At 35.8% G+C, this 19,648-nt stretch overlaps 1 protein-coding gene across 1 annotated transcript in view; it reads left to right on the top strand.

Moving 5' to 3' along the window:
- Positions 1 to 19,648, top strand: part of CPS1 (carbamoyl-phosphate synthase 1) — a 142,292-nt gene that overhangs the window by 82,180 nt on the left and 40,464 nt on the right. Inside the window, exons 22-25 of the mRNA XM_060016165.1 lie at positions 11,465 to 11,606; positions 12,947 to 13,012; positions 13,462 to 13,525; positions 15,216 to 15,397. Of these exons, the coding sequence (XP_059872148.1) occupies positions 11,465 to 11,606; positions 12,947 to 13,012; positions 13,462 to 13,525; positions 15,216 to 15,397 (454 nt within the window). The remainder of the gene's footprint in view (positions 1 to 11,464; positions 11,607 to 12,946; positions 13,013 to 13,461; positions 13,526 to 15,215; positions 15,398 to 19,648) is intronic.

The raw sequence follows: 19,648 nt of genomic DNA, 5'->3' as shown, positions 1-19,648 counted from the left end.
GTTTTTCTTCTGCAAAAGAGGAACATTACTGTGGGAATTTCCACGCCCGTGAACTAATGCCAAAAATACATTTTATTTTTAATTTGTTTTTATGTTCCATGTGATATTTTAGGCGATGTCACAGATTTGACAAGCCTCTATTAATTTTTCTAACTAATAATTTATTATATCAGGTATATTGTGAATAAAATTTTACATCAAATATTTAATGTTCTGAGAACCCTCATTGAATTAATTATTTAAACATTGCTTTCATAGTTTTGACAAATAATTTTGCATTTTGAAAGAGTGAGAGAGAACTTGAGTCTGGCATGGGCAAGATGCATGCTTCACCTAAAATGTTTTCAGAGTGATGTTCACATCATTCATAAAATAAATATTATATATTTTCTGCTTATTGATTCTTATATGTTCGATAGTTCCAAAAATCTTAAGTTGGTTTAAAATAACATATACTCATAATTTGTAGTATGTATGTATCTATTAATAGCCAGGATTTAATAGATTATCCGTATGTCAACATCTGTGATCTCAGCATGATAGGTTATTTACTTGATGACATTTCTCTTTATTAGGAGCTGTTATTAGACCAAATCGTATTGTTAGTTGCCTTCAATGGGTTTGTAATCTATTTTTGAAGATTTGTATATGCTTAGGTATACATAAGACAGGATGCTTTTAATGGACCAAGAAGCTCTAAGATCTTTGTGTACTAAGTTATCTCATATAAGTCACAGTTTAAGAGTTCTTAGAAGGTATGCAACCCTACCCCGTATTTTATAAACAAAACAGTGACTCAGAACATTTAAATAAATTTTTCAAGATTTCAGGGGAAGTGCACACGGAAGCCACGATCTGAGTTCAGGACTTTTGGAATCCAAGGATAGCATCTTTCCTTCAATATGTCTCTATGCCATGGGAACCAAGGGAAGAGAGAATTATAAATAAATAAATAGGAATACACTGTCAACAATATGTCATGGTTTGGTGAGAGCAGAGAGGGAGAGAATTGAGCAAGTCCACCAAATTTGTTGATGGGGAGGAAAGAATAGGAGCTAGACTAAAAGGACCAAATGTGCAATGAGAAAGAAGTAGGTAAATGGATGAATTGTACTCAGGAAGTGACAAATCGTGTTTGCTATTATTTTGTTATATTTATGCTGTATTTCATAAAAATGAGAACCTTCCTATAAGGAAATTAAGGCTGTGAACAGAAATTAAAGTGAATACTCTCTACCTATTTGCTCAATGTACGTTATAGTTGGAGCCACACAATTTCGCTCATTGTTCTGTAATTACTACATACTAGGAGGATGCTCCAATTAATCTGTAAATTCCATTAGGGCAAATTTCAAATACCATGTCTTAATATACTTTTATTATAAGATTTTCTTAAAAGCTTTTGCTGATTTGTGTGAATGAAGAATGGACTTCACCGTTCTAAAAAATAGTGTCAGTTCTGAAACAGATAAGAATGATTTTCAGTTCTTTATATACTATATATTTTCTTGGAAATTGACCTTGCATAGAGTAAAATCTCAATAATATTTGTATGATGATATTCCCATTAAATAAATAAAAAATATTTTTGGTAGAAAGTGAAAATCAGAATTTTTCAGTCATGCCAAAGAAGGGAGATTGGAGTGGAGGAAAATATATTACAATTCCTGGTTGCTCAAGGGACCCACAAAATTATTAATTGGAAAATGTGTAGTCCAAAATATAAAGTCTGGGGACTTTCTAGTTGTTAAGACTCTGTGTTTCCAGTGCAGGGGGCATGGGTTCGATCCCTGGTCGGGGAAATATGGTCTCACATGCTGCACAGTGTGGCCAAAAAATAAAATAAAATAAACAGAATATAAACTCTGTGTTGGAAGACACTGGAAATCAGCATCTCTAGGTTTTCATTATTTAAGTGACTATATATTTACTAATTAGCTAGGAAGTCTCTGAATGACTATTTTCTAATAAAAGGGGATATATCTAATTGTTTTTTACAGTCAAATAGAAATTATATATACTGGGAGCACTATAATACTTACATGGACATTGTAAACTCTATTTCCTGTTGAGAACAAGCCAAAATTTACACAGTTTGTTTGTTTTTTGTCTGTGCCATGGTACCCCGACCAGGGATCAAACCCACACCCCCTGCAGTGGAAGTTCAGTCTTAACCGCTGGACCACCAGGGAAGTCCCTACCTAGTTTTGATTTTAAAAGTTATCTAAGTTTTCAAAATTGCAAATTTCTAGAAAACTTTTTATGAGAAATATTCATAAATATGTACAATGGTAGTGCAGGCTCTGATTTAATTAACCAGCAAAGAAGATTAAGGTGAAAAATATATAATAACACTTATGATACAGAGATTTGTATTTCTCTGGTGACCTTAAGGTGAATTTCTGTTACAATACAGGTGGAAAATACTCACTATTCTATCTTTGTAGGTGGTGAAACTGAGTCACACAGAGGTGTGTGTCATATTTTATGTCACACCAGTCAGAGGAAAGCAAGAAATCTAGCCCAGGGCTTCTGCCTTCAGTTCTAGTCGCTAACCCTTTTCAAAAGCTTCTTTGTAGAGATATGACTTTTAAATCAGACAGCTGGAGATCAGCTCCTCCTTAGCTGTCAAGTTGTGAGCTGCGTGTTTCCCTGCCTGAATTGTTGACCCCACTTAGAGCAGAAGTCTCGTAAGAGATGTGCCCTTCTCTAAACCCTTGTGAGGAAAACGCGGGGGCCTGGAAAGCAGAAAGCCTTGGTGAGTCACCTTTAAGAGTACATTGTAAACAGAATTTTCAAGAGAATGGAGAGCTAGCGTAAGGATTTTCTTTTTAAATTTTTCTGTATTTATGAGACAGTATATATACGTGTGTGTATATATGCACACATACATACATGTACATATATTTTTTTCTTTAAATAAAATGGAAATGCCTTACTTCCATGTTAATGCGGGTGTGAGTTAAAAGCTCCTGAAGTGTACAATGGAAATTAAATGTAGACAAAATAGTCTGCCTGAGCTATAACTACAGATGCTAGGTAATCACTCACTGGCCCTCAGGATTTTTCACCTTCTCATTCATACCTGAGATGCCTTTATGGGCGCATAACCTCCGCTAGTGCCCTGGGAGCTAAAGTGGGTGATGCGTATCTCGAGGAGTGAGGCAGTGGCCTTGCCTCCCTGACTTAAGATTCGGTCAGTGATATTGGCCCATCTCGGGTTGAAGTAGGCAGTTAGGCACTATTTGCCTATGTAAATATAGTAATGATAACATAATGGCCATCACATGGTTATGTTGATATTGCCCATACTGCCTCATACCCTACCTACCACCTATCTTTAGCAGATGGTCTGGTTTAATTGACCATACTTAGCTCTAGGTAACTTGAAGAGGGAGCTACTCACTCGGTTCTTGAGTGTATAGTTTTTAGTATGAAACAGATGAGAATTTTTGCTATCTGGGTATTATATGTCTTCTTCTGAAAAACCCTCAGTGATAAAGATTTTTGACTTCCATGTACATAGTAATCCTCAAATTATCATAGATCTAGTGTGACATGTCACCAGGAATCTAATTCTAGAATTTTTCTACATCTACATTTTTCTACATTTAATTCTACAATTTTTCTAGAAATGGCTTCTTATTTTTCCCCTTTCTAGAAAAGGCTTACATTTTCTCATTTAAGAACTAGAAAAATTGGATGAAAACTTATTTCTACACAAGTTACATTTAGCAAGAAAAAAAAATCTATGCAGTAGTTATCAGTAGATAGGCTTCACTTAAGTAAATAATTTTAATAAGATTCTAAGTAATAGTTTCTAAAAGTCAAAGAAAGTTACACATTTGTTATATATTTGTTGCTTGGACAACATATGTGGGATTTGGAAAACTACTCTGTGGAAACGTGACTTGCTTTAAACAAAAATGATGGAGAAGTTTTCAAATATAGGACTTCCAAATAAACTTATTGTGACGTCAAAGAATGCTCATTCAGTGTCAGTTTTCTACTGGGGCCTTCCTTGTACAGTATTTCTTTTTATCCACTGGATTTAAATTCTGGAGGTATAACAAACCTATATTCATGGGAAAATCCAGGATTTTGCTTACTGAGTACATCCTCTTAAGTTTTGAAAAAGAATACACTGAGTGTATTTTAAATTATAAATACATTTTCTAAGCAGAAATAACAGAAGCAGTATTCCATAGTATAGACTTTGCCTTTTAGCTCAGTCTGATCAGGTGAAAGCTATTTTCTTAGTAGAAGCCTGCTCTTTTGAATGTGGCAGAACACTTTTTTATATACTAATGGACAAGTCTTATTACTGTGATTAGGTGGTTTCCATTTGTTTTTCATTGTTAGCAGGCAAGGGCAGAGAAAGAGAGTCACAGCATTCTCAACTAGAGATCACTGAGATACAAAATGTGATTTATTAAGGATCAAAAATTAGGATTAACCTAACCTGTATTAGGTTATTTCCCTCATTTTCATGACTTGGTATTCATAGAATATAATTATGATGTTATAATCACCATATATTAATGAGGTATATAAATGAGCTTACCAGATTAAAAGTTATATAACAATATTTCTGGATTATTGGGATCACTAAAGATTGGTTAAAAATGAACATAGGATTCAGGAATTTAAAAATTGCCTACTTAAAAATATCTACTGTATCAATTTCTCATAAGGTTTTCTTCTAGGTTTTGATTTTGTTGTTTGTAATAGCCTTTAAGGCAAAGTATAATTTTAAGTGTGTCATCCCTTGAAAATCAGCACTTGCAATTTTATAGCATTATTGTGATAGTGCTAAGTGAACCCAAATCCTAATAAATGCTTTTCATACTGTCATGGTTTCACATGAACATCGGATCACTGTTTGTCCCAGACATGAGAGATAAAGATCAAGGTTTTCTTTAACTCTTCCAAAGACCTCATTGCTGTACAGAAATAAGGCATGGTGCTCTCAAAAATTAAGAGAAACTAGTGGTACTTACCCAATTTCCTGGGTTTTATCCTTTGCTTTTCTAAACGCTGCTTCTGCTTTTGAAAAATGTCTTTTTCATTTCTCTCAAGGAAAGAGGTAACAACCCGTCTCCTTGACAGAAAAAATGAGAAGACAACTTCTCCACTTGATTGCGTTATTGTGATTGTGGCATGGTCCTGAACCCGTGAAATGCCAAAAATAATCAGTGAAGCCCTGTAAAACTCAGGGGAGAGGCTGGTGAGGGGTCTTGGAACAGAGCACATACATCTTTCTCAGTTCTCTCTCCTTATTAAAACTGGTGTCATTACTGAACATCAGGCCTAGTGTTTTTCTTAGCTTCTGCCTTTTGGGGGATGTTTTAAAAGAAGATAATAATAAAATTGTAAGCCCATCCCATAATTGTAGGCCAAGTGGAGTGCTCATTTTCACATTAGAATTTGTGCAATCTGGAGGGAAATTTGTTTAGTATTACTTGTGAGTTGGTGGATCAGATGAAAGCCAGTCAAGTGGAAGAGAGGACCGAGTGAAGTACGCGGGCTCCCCTGGTAATTGCGAAGCTGCAGGCGTTCCTCCAGTCAGTTAAGAGATTTCCCCAGCTCCTGTGTGCCAGGTGAAAATTTCCTCATTAAGGGGAATTTATTCCATTTCCTTTTATCATTTATTATTGAAGACTAAGTGTGAGTGGCGGAAACTTCAGAGATGACAGGGTGGGGTAGAATTTTAAACAACAACAACAAAATCTACATCGGAAGTCGAGGAGAAAGAGAGAGGCTTGTATTGTTTATAAAACGGGGAGAACACATAAGAGACTTCTCGCTGTAGAAGCTGAGCCATCCTGTCTAACCGTTAAAAGGTGATGTCAGAGCGTGTAAACGTCTGATCTTCTATTTTTAAGACGTTTTTCCGCCTCTAAAATTTCAGACTGTCATTTGGTGCTGCTAAGTAGGGAGAAACTGAAGATTATGAAAAGGCCAGGCTCACAGCTATTTGGGTTTCTTTGTTTAATTGTTTAGAATCTGTTATGCAATGATGAACGTGTAACCTTTGAAGAGTTTGCCCTTGAACTCTGAAAGCAAGGAAAGCTGGTAGGGGAAGGAAAATTTGTATACGTAGTATATTTTAGAGGACACGGTTCTGAAATACGGATTTAATGTGTTCATGTTCAAAGGAGTAAAGATAAACATACTAGTATACTCAAATACATATCGAATAACAGAAGGGTAATTTATTTATTATACGTATTTTAACACTGTGTTCTTTAGTGCAATATGTTCCATTCAGCTGAGCACATTTCTCTCTTGGTATAATGCTTCCTCGATTTACAATATAATATAAATGGAGCATTTCCTATTGAGGATTCTAAAATGGTTTTGAATTACAAATTCAGTGTTTATCTTTCTTTTAGTAATTATTCTGTTTTGAGTTTGTTCCAAATTAAGGTTTTCATTTTCCCTTGAAAAAAATAGAAATATTATAGTCCTGTCCCTAAAACAAGCTTTTACCTAGCTTGATATAAAAAAAAAAACCTCACTCTGGTGGGAATTCCTTTTAGCAGACAAAATGGGGGCACCTCAATATGGGCAGATAAAGATGAGAAGCATATATCTAAATCACATTGTTAAATGAGCTTTATGTTCATTTAAGATGATTCATCTTGTATTTGACTCTGAAGAGGTTTAACCTTATCTAAATCACTGGCGCAAAGCTAATGAATCATGTCTTCAAACTGTCTCTTCTCTTATTTTATTATAATGGAACTCAGAATAAAATTTTGTATCAGAACAAGTAGGGAATGAAGTGAATTTTCTTCTGTGTGTAATGACATGCCAGCCAACCTTGTGTTACGCAGAAACAGTGGAGAGAGTGAATGAGGGAAATAATGGAGAGCGGCCACCTACGTCCTGTCTCGGAGTTAGGGGTAACACACAGAATTAGGACCATGATCGACGTGGAAAGAACTCTAACTTGTCTGTGTCTTTGTAACTGCCATGGTGGATCAGAATCAACATCTCTTTTCTCAGGGAGGAGGATTGCAAAGTGCTTTGCACTATTTCATAAACATGTCTAAAGAGTAGAAATTAATAACCAGAGAAGCCATGAATGAAGTACTGTAGAAGATATATTACTTGGAACTTCATAGGAACATATCTACCCAATATTTGCATTCAAGTTGAAATAGATGAACATGAATATATTCATATGCCATTCCAATTTAATACACCCTAATTTTAAGATGTTTAAATATCATATCATGCTATTGATCTAGTTATTTGAATATCGAGTGAAAGTTAAATCAGTTTTTGGCTCACCAAGAAAATATTCTGAGAATCAGCTTGTGAGCTTAAAACATGCACTTTGTAGGACTAGCTTGAACTCTCACCTGAGCGGGTGCCTATGGAGAAGTAGTTTTCACCCCCATTCTGAAACTCTCATTCATTATTTTGTGTTACTGTTGCTTTTCTCAGCATCCCCTTTAAATAATGAAAACTCTCTGAGGTGGGGATGCTATGGGGAGCAATAATGATTGAGTTAGTCTTAGCTATTTCTTTGCCGTAGAGCTGAGCACAAAATTAATTCACTTTACTTTTGTATGCACAAGGCCAATTCTATCCATCAGCCTTCCTTTTTCTATTTTTTTTAATTTGTTTGTTGGTAAGAGTCCAATTTTATTTGGTGGGTGGAGGAGGAAGACTGTGTATATTTGCTGGAGATGTCTTTATATGCTCTACTGGACTCTTTTGGTGGAAAAGAATAAGAGGAATTATGCATATTTCAGCAATAGAAAAGACTTCATTGCTGAATGTGGACAAAACAAATGCAAATTTACTGCATCCCTAACAGAAATTTGAGGAATCTAAATGGTTTCTTTTTTTGTTTGTTTAATACCATTATTTATAATTTTTATTTAAAGCAATATAGCAGCCTTTGAAGAATTGACTGATCCTCCATATAATAAGAAATAAAAAATAAATCATTCAAAGCAAAAAAAAAAAAATCTCACCAGAAGAGTTAAAGATAAATACGTTACTTCTGGTTTCCTTTGGACTTGAAGAACTTGCATTTGTGCTAGTCCATAGTCATAATTATAGGTGTGATTGTTCTTTTCAAGGCATGTTTCTTATGTGTGTCCAGACCATTGCTGTTCAGCGTTAGCATTTAGTCATTTTAGTTAGTGTGGTTGTTGATATAGAAACATAATATAGGTTTTGCCTCAGATAGTTTTTTGCAAGAATAAAGAAATGTCTTACTGAAAATCTATTTATTTTTGCTTGTTTTTCCTTTTCCTGCCATCCCACAATGATGGGAAGATGCTCTGGCAGGTAGCTAAAAACATCTACAGGTAAGAATTGGCTCAGTGTTGTATGCACAGTGTTTCTCCACCTAACTCAAGCTTCGTACCTGTGTTTGTAATAAGATTGCAGATCACAGGGAAAATGTGTAGCCTTTCCTCATACAGGTAAACATGATTTGAAACCATCCAGGAAACTCATGATTAAAAAATACATCATCCAAAGTTTTAATTTAGGAAAATTGTTTATTTGTCAAACACTTGCACTTTGAGGCTGAATGCACACTTGCACATAAGCAGATGAGCAACTGGTTTAGGAATATAGTGTTGGCAAGGAGAGGAGAAACATGCCTTTATAAAACAAATAGCAACAACAACAAATCCTTCCTCTGCTTTTGTCTCAAACATTTTTTTTTTTGCTAAACTAAAGGCAAACACCATAAATTTGGGTGTTTCAAGAAGCTTAGAAGCTCAGCAGTCACCTGCTGGGTAAAGCCTTTCCAGACTTCCCCAGTAGAAGCTGGGAGCACTTCCTCACAGCACCTCACTGTGCTATCAGAGAAACGGCTATTTGTTTGCCTTCTTATATACTCTGATCTCCTTAAATGTAGAGATTTGATATTTTATCTCTCCATCAAAATACGTAGGACAGTGCTCTGATACACAGAGCACTTGTTCACTAAATGTTAAAGCACTAATGAAGGAAATGACAGTGAGTGTTGCCCCGCCTTCACCATCCACAATGTCCTACTAACTCTTTCCAACTACAAATCCTCAGTATGTTCCTATGCCTGCCACGATTGCTTCCTCACATTACTGTGAATGCAGTTGCCCTTGCCTTGTCAACTCCTTTCATCTGTATAAACCTGAGCGTACTTGATGGTTCTGTTCTCATCCCTCTATTGCCATAGTATTTCGCAAGTGCAGCCACTCATATTGTTGTCTACTTTCTCTGACCTCACATTGCACTACACAGCTTATCTCTTCACAAAATGTTTGGATCACTCTCTATCACTGCATTGCCTCAAATACTGTTTTGTATCATCTTTAGCAGCACTGTCTAGTAGAAATTTCTGTGATGATAAAATATTCTATAATCTGCACTGTCCAATATAGTAGGCACTAGTCTGTATGGCTATTGAGCACTTGAAATGTGACCAGTGAAGGTGTGGCTCTGAATAATCTAAGAACTTTTAAACTAATTAGCATCTAAATTTAAATAGTCATGTTTGGTTAGTGGCTACCATATTTGATAGGTAGCACAGTGCTTGGCACATAGTAAGTGACCAATAATACTTAATAGACTGTGTTCAGGAATTTGACAGGAAAATGTGTCGTTCTGAGAGAATGCTTATCAAATACTTGAGAAGACTGAGAAATCAAAATGGGAATAGGAAAAAAGAAATTAAATTCACTAGGAGAAATAATGGATTTGAGAGACAAGACAAAGTAGGCACCATAGAGAAAGTGAATTGATTAGGAAGACCTGTAGCTTCAGAAATCCAAACTAACACTGATATAAAAAAGCCAGAGAAGTAGCTATTAAATGTACCATCTTGCTTCTTCTGTAAACTCAGAATATGAGTTAATTAAATTAAGAAGATTGAAGGATAGAATGAACAAAATGCAGTAGGTTTAATTCAACTGCATTCTATTAGCAGAATTTCAATGAAAATGTTTTATTTATTATTAGATCTTTGGCAACACACTGTTATATTTTAATTTCATTGTATTGACTATCAAACTGTTACAACTGAATTTTATCATATTGACTATTGCTTGAAACAGGTTGGCCACAGCTATTTGGTTAGAGATGCTTTTATAGTAGTATTTAATTCTTCTGTAACTCGATGCTTTGCAAATTATTTTGTGTACATTTTGAATTCTAGTTATAAACTGATTTCAATAACTTCTTTGTCTTTTCTATAAAGTAATAAAACTCTAGGGTTACAGTTTCCTTCATTCATGTAATAAATATTTATTGAATGCTGTCTGTGAGCCAGACATGAGCTAAGCTTTGGGAATAATCTAGTAAATGAGCCAAACGTATTCTTTGCCCTCATGGAACTTGAATCTAGCAGGAAAAATGTCTGGCTGCTGAATAAAAGCTAACAAACATTAAAAATATCAGGAAGTGATACATGCTAAACAGTATGATTCCAACTATGCCCCTAGCTCCTGTAAAAGAGTCAGTTAAGAACCCAGAAAGATGTGTGTGAGTTAGGGCAGACTAAGAAGGCTTTGAGGATGAGCCCTGGCTTTAGCTGACCTATGAAGCTGGGAGCTGGAGAGAAGATGGGTGGGTGACAGGAATGTCAAAGGCATTACGGGTGAGAGAAATAACGTGAGTGGTGTCTACACTGTGGAAATGAGCATGGGGAAAGTGAGGAGACAAATCTGGCTTCAGTGGGAAATAATCATAAAATCACAGAACTATCTTCTCAACACAGACAGATATGCAACATGAGTAAATAGAGACAGTTTATGGAGAGGGTACCCAGTCTGATGCCATGTTGGGATGTGCAGATGAAGAAATTCTCAAAGCCCATAAAGACCTGGAACACAGGTCAGACACTGGAGAAGGGGCTAAGGATCTGGGAATCATCAACTAGTTATGTAGGATAACTAGTCATTATGAGCCAATGACAGTGACTAAATTTAGGAAGGGAGAGAAAGTAGCCGGATGTAAGCAGGTAACAGAGGATAGAGCCTTGGAGAAAAAAACCAGTAAATTATTGTTGTAATAAAGTAGGGTGAGAAGCAACTTATTGCCAGAGAAAAATATCTTTTTAAAGAATGGAACATCAAAAGGGACATATACTGAAAAACTGAGAAAATGAAAATTAAGAAAGACTCCTGGATTTAAGAGGTTCTGATTATTTTTGAAAGAGCAAATTCATTAGGACACTTGGTACAGAAGTCACTTTTCAGGAATTAAGAAGAGAAGAGGGTGCATAGGGTGTGAAAGTGGGAAACCACATGTTTGAGAAAGTCAGTATTGCAAATAGTAGACTTCCTAGAGGCTAGACCATTTAGTTGGTTATTCATGTATTTTTAAAAGGCAGGAGACCTAAGTATGTTGAAGTTGGAAAATAAGGAGCCTTTGGTGATTTTGAAAGTGAATAGTTCACTTCTTCTTATTGTGTTTGGTCTAAACTTGAATCCTCTTTTTCATTAAATTCTAGTGAGTCCATTACAGAAGAAACCCTGAAAAAGGCAAAGGAGATTGGGTTCTCAGACAAGCAGATTTCAAAATGCCTCGGGCTGACTGAGGCGCAGACAAGGGAGCTGAGGTTAAAGAAAAACATTCATCCTTGGGTTAAACAGGTAAAGGAGAAAAGGAGTTTTTCTTTCTTCCCAGGATTTCTTGGGTGAAATGTAGGCACCAATTCATAGAGCCATTTTCAATAAAAAGGGGCGGAATTCGAAAGTGATTTTACTTTTTCAATTGATGCTCATGACGGCACTTATTTTATTCAGCACAGGATTGATTTATGCTTTAAAGGGGAAAGGAGGAGGGGACACTGGGATATAAAGGGAAGAGTGAGTACATGATTTTCTTGGCCTAAATGAAAAAAAAAAAAATCAAAATGACCTCTCCTCTACTTTTTGACCCACGTGCAAATATATCTGTAGTAAGAGAAATCCTTAGCATAATAGAAGGACTTGAAATGCCCTAGTGTAGTGACTGACCCTCTTGAAAAGAATAGTCATCTCTTTTGGCACTGACTTTTTACAGGGTAATACTTTATTTTAAGTGCCCCATCATTATGGTTCATTTAGTATTCATTGTGTTAGGGTTGGGCATAATGAGCTCATCTAGTATTCATGACAATCACACAAGAATTTTCATAGGTGTACTGTTGTGATTTTTTTTGGGTCTTTAGTAGAAGAGATGCTTTGGCTTAAAGTACCACCAGCTGATATTTGTCCTTTAAAATCATTGGCTTTTCCCCATGTGCTCAGGGGGCACACACATAACCTTAGGTCTCAGGCTTGAGGCCGAATATTTTCTACTCAGCAATTATTATCTTTCTTCCTTCTCACTTGCCTTACATTAGTTTGCCCTGTCAGCGCCAAATTCTTGCTCACTAAGCTGAGCTCCTGGCCCTTGAGAGCTGAATTGATTCACTCTTTCCAAATATGTTCAATGAGATCTTGTCCCCTTCCCTTCTTCCTCATGCTTTGTGGTATTTATGTCATCCCATTGCTCAGTGCCATAGGTAACTTAAATCCTACGCATTAATTTGCAAACCAAAGACATCCTTATATATAGGTCATTTTGCTTTGATTTTAGGTTTTATTTGCAGTTGCTTTAGACAGCTGGTTGGGTAAGTTTTCCTGATAACCAGTTGACTATATGACCACCTTGTTGTGTTCCTGAGATGTACTATGTAATGATCTGTTGCTCTGGAATGCGTATTGTCATTCATTGCCCAAGTGATAGCTAAATTGTGTCATTATTTTTTTCTCCCCTCTCACTTTTAGCATTAGAAAGCAATTGGATTGTACATACCTTTTTCTTGTCTTTATATTTGATAGTAATGGACGTTAAAGGAATATGAATGCAGAACAGAAAAAAAATCCACAGCATCCTTGAAAAATAATTATAATAAGGGGAGTAAAAATCCCTATGTATGTAAGTATTTATTTATTTTATCTTGCAGATTGATACACTGGCTGCAGAATACCCATCAGTAACAAACTACCTCTATGTTACCTACAATGGTCAGGTAGGAACTGCCAAACTTCTATAATGCAGAAAGCTCTAGATTTAGTAAATGGTCCACATGGGGGAATATACGTTTTGTGTGTCTTTGGTTATCTAGTAATAAACAGTGACATCATGTGAGTTGAATGTGATGATATGTTTCTGTACCCAATCTTTTAAGAACTGCCCTAAGATGATGAAATCAAACAAGTGAAGAGATAAAGACAGTGGTTACATGATCATACAATTATGCTGTTTTCTCATGACTATCTAATTAAAAATATTGAATAATTTTTAGTGAATAAGTAGGGCTTGTATAACACTTTATACTTATGGGTTCCCAAAGACTAATAGAGGATGCTTATCAGCAAGAGGAAGAACGGGAAAGACACACTCAAAGACAGGACACAGTTTAAATAGAGGGAAGAATAATGTAATAATTTCCACATCTTAACTTTTTTTTCCCCTCAGGAGCATGATATCAATTTTGATGAACATGGAATGATGGTACTGGGCTGTGGTCCATATCACATTGGTAAAGTGATAACTTATATTTACAAAGGCTTTTTCAGTTTCATCCATGTTAATTCCATTCTAAGAACTATGTAAACCAAATGCTGTCATAATAAAAATTTTACAAATTAGGAAACAGAGGTTCAGAGACATGTAGCCCAACTTATACATCTATTAAGTGGTAGAAGTAGGACTCAAATGTGGGTCTCAACCACAGATTCCATCTTCTTTCATTTTATCATGTCATCCCTTTATCATTTTCATCCTCATGAACTAAATTGAGCCTCTTACTGGGGTTGGGGAATGAATTACACTTTGACTTTTTCTCTTCCCGCATAGTTTTTCACAAAGATCTATATTTGCTCAAGAACTTTATACATCAGCCAGTAATTATATTTGTAGACCCATTGTCTGACCTAACATATGACTTGTGTTGACATTAGATGCAAAGAGCTCTTCTCTTTGGGGCACAGGAAGAGTATTACATAATTTAATTAAAACATTCTCACGAGAAATTGTTATATTTCTCCCAGTCACTTAAAACTGAATATTTAATAATGAATCAAGATCTATTACAGTTACAAAGTATATATTTAAATAGACAATGATGTTTCTTAATAAGTATATCTAACATTTTGTCTCTGCAAGGTGTTCTAATATGGAAATGATGAAATATATGATTTAAGTGTATGTGGTCTTGTTTTGTTACTTTAAGCATAGTTTATTATAGTTTTTACAATTAACTAAGTGCTCTAGGATATGGTAGTTTGCCAAGTTTTGGCCAGATCTTAAAGTAGGTCAAAAGTATTTATACCTTTGCCACTTCAGTTATCTTATGGCTACATGGTCTGGACGCCTTCACCAGGATCTACCCTTCTCTTCTCGAAACCTTTATGCAACAATTCTACATTACTTTAGGGCCTAGGAAAGATGAGCTGAGCTGATAATCAAGTGCATACTTAATTGATAGTGAGATTTAACATGCTACTATATTTGGACAACTTATTATTCCCATAAGAATTTTTAGGAGACAAAGTCCTAATGCAAAGGATTAGTACAAATCCCAGAACTTTCAGTTCTATGGCATCCCAGTAGAGGTGCTATTTTGAGGCATTTAGGCCATTATTATACTTCAAATTACTTCCTAGAAGGTCGCTCACTCTGCATGGGGTGGCCTTGCCAAGCTTAAAAGGATATGCTTGGAAAGGCCAGGGCTTTCCAATCAATCAAGATATGTCAGAGCTGCAAGGCACCTCAGGGATCATTGGGTTTGGCCCTCAGACAACAGGGTAAGTGGAAGGACTGAAATAAGAACTCAAGTATTTTGATCTCGAACGTAACTACTTTTGTGTACTGAGGTCAATATGTTCACTTTGAGTTTCTTTTCAGTAAATGAGGTTTTTAAAATTATTATTACAGTTATCTCCCATTAACTTTCAGATTCTGAATGCTTTGAATATGGAGATTACCTCTTGCAGAATTTAGCATACAAAACAAGCCAACGTGTTGTAGTTTAATTAGTCCCTGTTTTTACTACTAATAATATAGTGTGCATAATAGATCTCACCTTTATATTTTGGAGTTTTAAAAATTGAATTGAAAGGGCATTAGCTCCCTTAGCCTGGACTGATTGGCAATATATTTCTGCTTCTCTTTGTGTGGTAACTTCAGGCTTCTCTTCCCCCCTTTCCCTAATCTCATGGTCTCTGCAGGCAGCAGCGTGGAATTTGATTGGTGTGCTGTCTCCAGTATCCGCACTCTGCGTCAACTTGGCAAGAAGACAGTGGTGGTGAACTGTAACCCCGAGACCGTGAGCACGGACTTTGATGAGTGTGACAAACTGTACTTTGAAGAGTTGTCTTTGGAGAGAATCCTAGACATCTACCATCAGGAGGTAAAAAAAAAAAAAAAGAGAGAAAAATATATGCAGTGCATACTTTATATATGTGTATTCATGTATGTAGATTTACATTACAATTCCCCTTAGGAGAAAGAGCTGCCGGTGTCTTCCATTGTCTAATTTCGTAGTGAAACTCTAAAGAGAATCACCTAGCCTTAGATTCTTGAGGCCCTGGCACAGAGTAATTATTTTTCATATAAAATTCACTTCTTCTTTCTAAGCATTCTAGCTCTCCTGAAAATTCTTCTTGGTAACATGTGCCCGATACATATTAATTAGCACAAGACAGCCCCAATAAATATTCTGCAAAATGATGTAATTGGTCATGTAGACATATGATATGCAGCCGAGTCTCTCTAGTTCACGTGCTGTTGCAGTTTAATGATGACCAGTTCTCAGAGGAGACAGTCAGTCGTTCACAGAGGACTGGTTAATTCTTTATGCTATCAGATGAAGCCAGTAGTCTTCAATTTAAAATCAGTGAGTTCATTCTGAATGATTTTGGTGCCTTTATAGCTTGCTCTTAAGTAGCTCTTCCATCTCCACTCCAATATTATTGAGTGTATCTTCACTGTGGATTTATATGATCCCAGGTCACTGTAAGTCTGTAGAACAAGTTAGCTTACAATTTAAAAAATACGTATTTGGGGCTTCCCTGGTGGCACGGTGGTTGAGAGTCCGCCTGCCGATGCAGGGGATGCAGGTTCGTGCCCCGATCCGGGAAGATCCCACATGCCACGGAGCGGCTGGGCCCGTGAGCCGTGGCCGCTGAGCCTGCGCGTCCGGAGCCTGTGCTCCACAACGGGAGAGGCCAAAACAGTGAGAGGCCCGCGTACTGCAAAATACAAAAAACCTACTTGAAAATTTTAGAGTGATGTCCAATAGTTGTGCCTTTTGATGTTATTGTAATTCATTTCCTACTACAGAGAATTATCCCTATGTACAAAATATGGTCACTTAAGGAAAAAATATTCTAACTTGGAGCTGCAAGACTTAAATTGTTGACTTGAAAATTCATTTTTTTTGGCCAGTTATATAAATTCTCTGGGCTTCATCTTTTTTTTTGTTTATGAATCATATGAGTGTTTAAATGTTCTACATGCAGGTATTGTGAAGGCAACATGAGATTTGTAGTTGAGATCACATTGTCAAGTATAAAGTATTGTGCTAGAACAATGTAATGATTTTATTATTATGAAGAAAAATATAGACAAATTTAAAATTGAGGTATCATCATGTTTTTCTATCAATATTTAGGCCTGGCCTACTAATATTGTAATATAATGAAACTGAACCATTAGGTAGAATATACACAATTTTTAGTTCTCTCTCTGACCTGATTTTTCTAATGATTTTTTAATTCATTTTAGACACATAAGTGGGGATCAAAACAAGTACATTCTGCAAATATTTCTTGAATACCTTTTAAAAATCAGGTTCAGCAGGATAGAGAGCTATAAAACTAGGTCCCTACATTTAAGACATTAAAATAAAACTGGAATCCATGATGCAATATGTGAAAAGTTACATAATTGTTTTAAAAATGTTAACAAGCATTACAAGCAATAGCAGCAGGCATTTTACACATAATTAATTATTTCCCCATGAAATGGTTTAAGGAAAGATGAAAAACTTCTACAACTGCCTTTGGATGCAGTTACATATGGATGATAATGAGGTCCTTTTACTATAACTGAATTCAGTATGATAGAAATAAATAAATTGGCCCTATTTGAAGCTAATTGGTTTTTATAGTGCTACTATATATAATAAGGTAATTGTAAATGTTATGTTGAAGAACATAAGAACAATATGCCATTGATGTATCCTTTAAACTACCCCACAAGAAATGTTATATATCATATGCACATATCATACACATATGTACATATATTTGTGTATGTGTTCCCTTGTTGTGTGTCTCCTCACAGCAGGCTTTACAAGCATTGTCCCTCATACCGGGTGTGCCTCAACCTTCGGAAGGCTGCCCTTTCGACCTCGGATGCCCCTAGAGATTCTGAAGGCACTGAGGCATTCAGCTGTAAATTTGCGTAAAATTGGAAGCACGTCTAAACTTATTTAAAAGCACACATTTGAGTCACTTAGAAGGGCAATAGGCTTTCCCAAGCATACATAGCTACGTGGGATGATAGAAAATACGATAGGTCCCTTGGTCCAGGTCTCTTGGTCTAGTTCAGGAGCAAGCCTGTTTCCATGGAATCAAAGAAGCACCTCTAAAGAAACCATTAAGGGGAAGTCAGAAAAGTGACATGGGCTGTGAGTAAAGCAGGCTGCTTTGGAGGGAGGTCTTGATCAGAAGTTGAGTGAGAGGAGATACTAGAAATGCCAAAATCTCCTTCCCACTTGTTCTTTTTTTTTTTTTAAGAGAAAATGTTATAGCGATATATCCCTTTGGCTGCATTTTTTTTAACTTTATAAAGAGCAACCCTTTAAACCAAAGTCATTAATTCCTTATGACTGTGCTCATGAGTTCTGCTCCCTGAGAAGAGATTTGCATTTTTATCTTTTATGTTTTGGTGTGTGAGTGTGGTACATATACACAATGGAATATTACTCAGCCATAAAAAGGAATGAAATCGGGTCATTTGTAGAGACGTGGATGGATCTAGAGACTGTCATACAGAGTGAAGTAAGTCAGAAAGAGAAAAACAAATATCATATATTAACGCATATATGTGAAACCTAGAAAAATGATTCAGATGAACCAGTTTGCAGGGCAGAAGTTGAGACACAGATGTAGAGAACAAACGTGTGGACACCAAGGGGGGAAAGCTGCGGGGGTTGGGGGTGGGGGTGTGATGAATTGGGCGATTGGGATTGACTTGTATACACTGATGCGTATAAAATGGATGACTAATAAGAACCTGCTGTATAAAAAAATAAATTAAATACAATTCAAGTATTCAAAACAAACAAACAAAAATACCAGGCAACATATTTAACACCTTATGATGTCCCTGTCTGATTTGAGTCCTGATTATACAATTTTTCTTGCTTTTATGATGTATAATTTACTGGATCATACCCCATAGATATGTACTCTGCTTAATGATATAATTCTCCTATTTTTAACACCTAATACCATATGTATATGTAGACAATGGTACCTCTACTACAACTTGAGTTAAGTGAATGAAAGAGTGACAGACATTAATTAGTGACAGGCAAAACCCATCAGGTAATGCATCACTCTAAACCAGGATTGCGGTTCACTCCTAGCATTTGGTTTAATTGTAATTAAGTATAAGCTTAAGATTCTGTCTGAAATGTTAAAAATGTTTTACTAAAATGCAAATTACTAAAAAATAGTGCATGATCAACCTCACTGACAGAATATAAATAGTGGAGGCTTGTACATTAGAGATAATACATGAAATTACAAAAATCAAGGCTATTTTTTGATGAAGTAAATGCTATTTCTGTTAGTAAGACAAGTTTTCTTACATTGTATTCTGTCAATAATACAGCGTTTAATTTGTTTATAAAAATAAGGACTGACCAAAGAGATTAGTGTCTAAGGGAAATTGAGATGTTCTCAAATAAATTTGAAGAATTTTCTTTTCATTCCTCACTGCTAAAAATAAATTTCAGGTTAAAGATTATTTCAGAAATGTTTTTGTGCAGTGATACCTTAGCTTTGTGATATCAGGTTTAAAAAACTAAGAAACTAAGCTGGGTAAAAATACTACAAACAAATCTAGGTAACATCGGTAGAACTTTGGGACACTAATGGAATTACTTTAGGCCTAAAGTATTTGGAAATCCGGGAAACAAATCTGAATTTTAGAATATTTTATTTCAGAAAGTTACTTGAAACTATTTGTGTGATTGTATCAATATGTATGATAATAATTTATCTGTGTGGGATACCAGATTCTCTTCCCTAAGTCCCTACAAGTTCTGTGCTTGGAGTTGGGGCCAATTTACGATAAAATTCTTCCACAAAACTCTCATCTATTAACTTCATCCCATAAATGTTCTCTTCTACTGAATTCTCTTTGCTGTACAGGCAAAACCTGCACAAACCATCACACCATTACTCTAAAACATTCCTATGGATGTGATTTGTCTTCCAAATGATGGTCTTTATTTCTGGAGGTCAAAGACGAGAATAGGGTTTTGCAGTGAATGTTTTTCTATCTACCACTTTCCAAAAAGAGTGTTTTAGAAATTGCTCTTCTACTAACTTCTAACATTCACTACCTTTGAAACCAACCAGAAAAA

Source organism: Delphinus delphis, chromosome 7, assembly GCF_949987515.2.
Source record: "Delphinus delphis chromosome 7, mDelDel1.2, whole genome shotgun sequence".
Lineage (NCBI taxonomy): Eukaryota > Metazoa > Chordata > Mammalia > Artiodactyla > Delphinidae > Delphinus > Delphinus delphis.
Note: the sequence above shows the minus strand (reverse complement) of the source record. Positions and strands in the feature narration are given on the sequence as shown.